The sequence below is a fragment of the Propithecus coquereli genome, unplaced genomic scaffold, assembly GCF_000956105.1.
Source record: "Propithecus coquereli isolate 6110/MARCELLA unplaced genomic scaffold, Pcoq_1.0 Scaffold135, whole genome shotgun sequence".
Lineage (NCBI taxonomy): Eukaryota > Metazoa > Chordata > Mammalia > Primates > Indriidae > Propithecus > Propithecus coquereli.
This window is the reverse complement of record NW_012137747.1, coordinates 746,667-754,343: the sequence shown is the minus strand read 5'-3', so window position 1 is coordinate 754,343 and position 7,677 is coordinate 746,667. Positions and strand designations below refer to the sequence as shown.

Here is a 7,677-nt window from a genome sequence, read left to right as displayed (position 1 = left end):
AGGGGGGTTAAGTATATGTTTAACTTTTTGATGAATTGCCAAACTGTTTTCCACAGTGGCTGCACCATTTTAGATTCCCACCAGCAGTGAAGAAGGGTTTCAGTTCCTCCATATCCTCAACACTTTTTATTTTCCATTTTTTAAAAAAATTACTATTATTATACCATCCTAATAGGCATGAAATGAGTTTGATTTGCATTTCCCTAATGACTAATAATATTGTGCATCTTTTCATGTGTTTATTGGCCATTTGTAGATCTTCTTTGGAGAAATGTCTATTCAAGTCCTTTGCCCATTTTCAAATTGGGTTGTTTTTTCACTTAGTTTTAGGGGGTCTTAGTATATACTGAATATTAAATCCTTATCAGATATATGATTTGAAAATATTTTCTCCCATGGGTTGTCTTTTCACTCTCTTGATACTGTCTTTTGATGCAGAAGTTTAAAATTTTAATGAAGCCCAGTTTATCTATTTCTTCCTATGCTTTTGGTGTCATATTCAAGAGACCGTTGTCAAATTCAAGGTCATGAAGATTTGTCCCTATATTTTCCTTTAAGAGTTTTATAGTTTTAGATCTTAAATTCAGGTCTCTGATTCATTTTGAGTTAATTTTTGTACATGGTGCAAGTTAAGGGTGCAACTTCATTCTTTTACTTGTGGATATCCAGTTTTTCCAGGACCATTTGCTAAAGAGATTGCTTTCTCCCCATTGAATGGTCTTGGCAACTTTATTAAAAAATTTAACTGACCATAGATGTGAGGGTTTATTTCTGGGATATCAACTCTACTCCATTGGTCTATATGTCCAGCCTCATGTAAGAACACAGTTTTAATTACCTGTAACTTTGCAGTAAGTTTTCAAATCAGGAAGTATGAATCCTTCAACTTTGTTCTTTTTAAAAATTATTTGGCTATTCTGGGTCCCTTGAAATTCCATATGCATTTTTACAATTTTTTTCCATTTCTGTAAAAAAATATTGTTGGGATTTTTTTTTTGTATTTTTATTGATATATTTTAGTTGTACATACATTGCAGAGTACATGTGATATTTTGGTACATGAATATCATGTGTAATGATCAAGTCAGGATAATTGGGATATCCATCATCTCAAACATTGATCTTTTCTTTGTGTTAAGAACATTACTATTCTTCTCTTCTAGCTATTTTGAAATATACAATAAATTATCATTAACTATAAGTTCCCTACTGTACTACTGAATACTCGAACTTATTCCTTCTATCTAACTGTATTTTTGTACCCATTAATCAACTTCTCACTATTCCCGACTTCTCCTTGCCTCCCCAGCCTCTTGTAACCACCGTCCTACTCTCCACTACCATGAGATTACTTTTTTAGCTCCCACAAGGGAGTGAGAATATGTGTTATTTGTCTTTCTGTGCCTGGCTTATCTCGCTTAATGGAATGACCTCTAGTTCCCTCCACATTGCTTCAAATGACAGAATTTCATTTCTTTTTATAGCTGAATAATATTCCATTGTGTATATATACTACATTTTCTTTATCCATTCATCCGCTGATGGACACTTAGGTGGATTCCATATCTTGACTATTGCGAATAGTGCTTGATAGGGATTGCATTGAATCTATATATCACTTTGGGCAGTATTTTCATCCTAACAGTGTTAAGTCTTCTAATCCACCAACACAGGTGGCTTTCCATTTATTGAGGTCTTCTACCACGTCCTTCAGCAATGTTTTGTAGTTTTCAGTGTACAAGCCTTGTGCCTCCTTGATTAAATTTATTTCTGTTTTATTCTTTTCCATGTTATTGCAAATGGAAATTTTCTGAATTTTATTTTAGGAATGTTTCCTTTAAATGTTACATAGACATTATTTCTTTACTATATTTAGAAGTCATTGTCTTTGAAAAGGGGGAATTTAAGTCATTCGCATTTCCTGTCATAACTGATGGGTTTGATCTTGCTTACAGCATGCTTTCCCTTTTATTTATTTAAGAATTCCAAAGGCTGTGACTCAGCACTGTAGAGGGCCAACACCATTCTGCTGATGCAGGTTTCCCACAAGAAAAATGTCCTTGCTTTTGTTTGTCTCACTTCTCTTTTGTTGTATGGAACAAGTGGTTTCACTTTTTTGGATTGTCTTTATAATTTTGAATGTATATATTTTGATTTTATACTGGTATGGAATACCATTTTATCTTTTTTTATGTCAAAAATATGTATTATCTACTATCCCCTATGTGTTATGAATTTAACATAGTCTTTATTAGTTCATCCCTAACTTCCTACTTGTAGTGATAAATCTATTATTTTATAGCAAGTTTATTCTGCTTCTTTTCTTGGTAAATAAATTCTCTTTCAAGATTTAGTCCTTCCATTCACCTTAAAAATGACAATTTTGGTGACTCCATTTAACTAGTTTCGTGCCTCACTAGTATTTCTTTGATATGACACCATTCTAAATTTTCATTTCTTCTTTAAAAAGTCTATGCACAGGTTTATGGGAAAGTTTCTTTTTGTAGGCAGTATATCTATTTGGTATATATTTGCAGTTTTTGCTCATGTAAGACTACGTATCTCTGCCTTGCAGATGAATGGTAGCTTGGCTGAGTACAATCGCACAATATTTTCTCCCAAAATACTAACTTCTGCTATTTCGTGTTACAGAATAGAAGATGGATACTAATCTGAATTTATTCTTTTTTGTTGATTTTATCTCTGGATAGTGACAGTATTTTTTTATATCTGAATTTTGTATTTTTTCTTCCATGTGGGGCCAGGGCCCTTTATCATTAATCTAGCCTTCAAGAATCAAATAACCTAGTCTTTTTCTTTCTAGTCTGAGAAATTGTCTTACATTAAGTGCTTATTAATGCTTCTCATTCTGATTTCTTCTTTTATTTTTTATGGGGTTTGGTTTTATTTCTCTCTGTGTGTATGTGTAATTTCTAGATTGGTCCTTGATGAATTCTGAATAATTTACACTTATCTCTTCATTATCTCTTTGGTTTTTTCCCAGAGGATCTGATTTACTGGTGGCCACTTCTTTTAAGACTCCTGTGTGTTTTATCCATATGTAAACTGTTCTCGTATTAGATCATTCAATCTTATAAATGCCTCTTACAGTTCCATAGATTCTATGCTGCAAACACATGAGAGATTTCTGAAAGATCTTATCCTGTTTATTGGAGATAAACTGTTTTGCAGATGAGTATTTCTCTGACTTCTCAGATTGTTTTATTTTCAGTCGCTGTATCTGACCTTAGATTTGGTGATATTCTGGTTTGGTCACCAGAGAGAGATCTATGCTTATTCACAATGGGAAGTGAGAAAGGGTTGGTCAAGAGATTGTGTGAAAAGTGGTTTAAATCTCCCAGGCTCAGAAAAAGAGAGAAGAGATGAATTTACCCAATTTTAAACTGGTTGGATCATTGTACAATAGGTCAGAGAGAAGAGAATAGGGCTGATGACCATGGGCAGTTTTTGCAGGAAAATTTAACATATATATATATAATTTTTTCTTCTCTGAATTTATTGTGGCAACTGAAAATTAGTATACATTCCTTAATAGCTCCTTCTAAGTTGGGGCAATGGCTTCTGATATGGTTACTTGTCCCAAGAGAAAGTCAAGAGTGAGAACCCCATTTCTGTCCCCTTAACCCCTCGTGTGCACTTTAATGCATACACTTCCCAGAGCTGCTGTTACGTTTAGGATTTACCTTTCCAACCCCTGCTTCGGGGTTCTCCAACTTAACTATAGCACTTACTGAGCTCAGTAAGGAGGTTTGCATGGTTCAACTACTTTTTTCCTTTTACTTCTTTGCAGGCTGATCCTGTTCATCCAATGAATGCTTTTTCAGGTTTTACATCTCCTCCTGGCAGGAGCATGGCCCAGTCACCTAGTTTACAATACAGATGCAGATTGTTCCTTCCTTTTTATATCCCTTTGGGTATACGCCTATGTCCAAACTACCATCTCTGTCCAGAAATAGTCCTATTGATTACTTTTTAAAGTACAAGTGGCAGTAGTCTAGTTTTTCTATGATTCAGTCAGTGATTGGCATTGTTCTGGAGCTCGTATTCAAGAGATAGTGCTCCCAACTTACCCTTCATTACAAGAATAATTAACTATTGATCCAAACTGGGTATCTGTGTTTATATGCACTGTTCCATGGAAGGGTTCTGGAGGAGCTCCACATGATTTTCCTGGGGGGAAGATGCAGAATTTAGGACTAAATGTAGAGTTCAATTTACCTGTGCTTATAAGGTTCAAACTGGAGTGTAGCATATTGAACAGCATATATAGTTCTGATTGTCCCATGGAATTGGCTGTTTTGGGGAAACTTACGAGACAACCTAGGAATCACGCAGCTATGGACTACCTTGCATCTCCTAATAAAGGTCATTTATGGCTAAAGAGTTCTACTGTCATCCTACCAGCTGAAATTGAAGGCCTCAAAATTTGAGATTTCCTCCCTATCTTTAGTTACCCAAGTATGGTTCACTGCAACGCATAGACTTTTCTTTCATGCCCCTGTTTCATTCACTTCGTGGTTTTAGCCTTCCAGGGTGATCTCCAGTGAACGGAAATTTTCTCTTCAATTCCTGATATGAGAGCCATTTCCATGAAATGAATATATAGTCAAGGTGTAGAAACTCCAAGGATTAAGGAGTGACTTACAAGATCACTGTCCGTTTAAACACCTTGGGCAAACTTAGACATCTTGCTTCCAAATTTTGAACAAATTAAATCTGATCCCACAAATGCTTTGACAGACAGGAAATAGCTCCCAGGGCAGCGTTACTTACGCCTACAGATGTCTTTGACACTTGACCAGACCAAGTTTTCTAGGCAGGTGATAGAGAACATGCTCCCAAAATACCCAGGGTGGCATTCATAGTTCAAAGATGTGCCAACTGGAAACTTGGACTCATCAGTTGGGGTTATAGGACTGGCAAATGAAAACTGCTCTGGGGTTTCACAGTGACCTGGAGCACAAAACCAGAGGAATTCCAAAATTAGCAGAGAGACTTCCACCATACATCCTCTTTCTCTTCAATTCAGCTGATAGGACCACAGAAACAAAGAGAATTACAATAACAGTAAAAGATTTTCCTCCCCTAGAAGTTACCTTAGGACGGAGCTTTTCAATGGCATCTACTTATCAGGAAATTTTTACTACTTGGAAAACCATTCGGCTTCTGGTCTTCCTGCTCTTATTTCACCAAAGTGTGGACTTCAGCCCGTAGTCCCAGATATCAGGCCTCCTACCATAGCGCCATCAATATCCTCATTTATCAGTGCTAATGCACTCATGTGTAGCAGAACATATTTTATCATCTCTCTCCATCTACTCCTCCCTACTCCATTCTCAGGGTGCTCACCATAAGCTGCCTCTGTGGCACTGAATAGCAATTACCACGTGTATGGTTTGAATGTTGTCGCCCCAAAATATATATCCACCCGGAACTTCAGAATGGGAACTTATTTGGAATAATGGTCTTGTCTGATGTAATTAAGGTAAGGAACTCAAGATGAGATCATCCTGGATTTAGGGAAGGCCCTAAGGGAAAGGAGAGGAGGGGTTGAGACATAGAGACATAGAGAAGGCCGTGTGAGGATGGAGGCAGGAATGGGAGTGATGCGCCCACAAGCCAAGGAATGCCAGGAGCCACTGGAAGCTGGAAGAGGCAAGGAGAGGGTGTCCTCTTGAGCCTTAGGAGGGAGTGGAGGCCCTGCCAACACCTTGATTTCAGACTTCTAGCCTACAAAACTGTAAGATAATCCATTTCTCTTGTTTTAAGCCTCCTGGTTTGTAGTAATTTGTTACAGCAGCCCTAGCAAACTGATACACCACTCTTCTTCTGATGCTGAGCCAAGCATTTAAGGACAAGAACAAAACAGGGATCCCCTGAGGATGACGTAGTGTTCCAAGGCTGCTGTCACATCCCTAATCTACTCTAGCTTCCCTTCTTAGAAAGGCCTGACGTTTGGCCTTAAAGGACCAGGCAACTTTCCAGTCCTTAAGAAGAAATAGCTCCTTCCTTTTTGTACTCTTTCCTCTGGACTACACTTTCCTTGCTTCTCACCCCAGAGTGGAACAGTTCAAGAACAAAGATGTAGACAGGGCCCAGAGGCGAGCTGATAAATGGGCGTACTTTTAGCCAAGGTCGTAAGTCACAAAGACAAAGAAAACCTTTTTGCTTACAAGGCCCACCCAGCAGAAGACTCGCTAAAGCCTGAGCTAAATGAAACCCAAATCACCAGTTTTGTCCTTTGCACCCACAATAGCCCTCGTGAACTTGAGGAGAGTGTGCATCAGCTACCCTGACACTGAGTAGTGCTCGTAGGCAGTTGTTCTCATGTCCTCTCCAATGAATGCATTTTTCTTCCTGATTTGTATAATCCGCTCCTTACTGCCTCCCCTCCGACCTCCCCTCATTCCTTTTACCCCACCTTGCTCCAGTCCGCCCGCAAGAAGCGTTGTTGGCACTTCACCTGTTCAAACACATCTTGTCACTGCTGGAACCCATCTGTTTTAGCTGTGACGTGTAATTTTGACACTTCTGCTTAGGATGAAGCTAAGTTCACAAACGCCATACTTTTATTATAGACACACAAAGGATTGGGTCTGGGTATTCTGACCCCATTTAGGATATGTGGAAGCGGGTACTGACCGGCAGGAACAGAAAGCTCACAGCGAGGGGCGGGGCCGCTCCAAATCCCATTCCCTAGACTGTCACTTGTGCAGCGGATGGTGCTTGCCCCGATGAGGTCGAAGGTCACCCCTGTGTCCGGGTAGGGGTCACACGTGTAGGATATTTCTTCTCCATAGGGAATATCTCCCAAAGGAGTGCCTGTGTGTCTCCCATGAAGGATAGCCGGAGGCTTTGGACAAAAGATTTCTAGAAAGAAGACAAGACCTCTAAGTCCCATTAAAATCTTTAAACTTTAATCTAAAGTGATTCTCCGATTATGGGGTGCTGTGGCTGTGTTGCCAGTTAAGTCAATACTTTTTTTCTCAAGGAGAGTAGAAACTACAAAATAAACGTATTAGGCTTCTGCTGAGATGGAGCTGAATGAAATGACACCTGAATCAATATTTATTACAAAATTCCAAAAGAAACGAGCACCTTGAATTCTTCAACTAGTCAAGATTTCTGAATAATAATTGAGTGTATTCCTTTAAAATGAATAAAAATCGTCTTAGCCACATTAAAGCGAAATCACCCATTAATTTAACAAGCATTTCTTCAGCGCCTACTACACGTCAAATACTATTTTTAGCACAAGATAAACATGATCTTTGACATCAAGGATCTTCATCCTAGAGACATCTTTCTAGAATATATAATACATGTACTATTTGCGTATTAGTGATTTAATTTTTCTTGATGCCAGGCTACGATTCTCATAATAAAAATGAAGGATTACAGTAATGCTATCACAATGAAGTGAAATATACTGCATACTCCCGTATGTGTTTCAAAAGGCCCAAGAATGTTACATCTTTTGAGATATTCATTGGTTTTTGCAGATATTTTTGTCATTGAAGAAACACACATTTATTCCTCTAAGTGTGTCTATTTGGAGACCCTCCTTCCCCATTCTCATTTTCTTTGGATTTGGGAAGAGGCTATTATAGCATCAAAGAATTATAGATAAATTAATCAAAGACTAAAATAGCTTAA

General features: G+C 38.1%; 1 protein-coding gene across 1 annotated transcript in view; it reads right to left on the bottom strand.

Moving 5' to 3' along the window:
- CR1 (complement component (3b/4b) receptor 1 (Knops blood group)) overlaps positions 1-7,677 on the bottom strand; it is a 111,120-nt gene that overhangs the window by 61,472 nt on the left and 41,971 nt on the right. The window contains exons 15-17 of the mRNA XM_012638797.1: positions 6,664-6,891; positions 4,795-4,974; positions 4,090-4,191 (exon numbers count right to left, since the gene is read on the bottom strand). Of these exons, the coding sequence (XP_012494251.1) occupies positions 4,090-4,191; positions 4,795-4,974; positions 6,664-6,891 (510 nt within the window). The remainder of the gene's footprint in view (positions 1-4,089; positions 4,192-4,794; positions 4,975-6,663; positions 6,892-7,677) is intronic.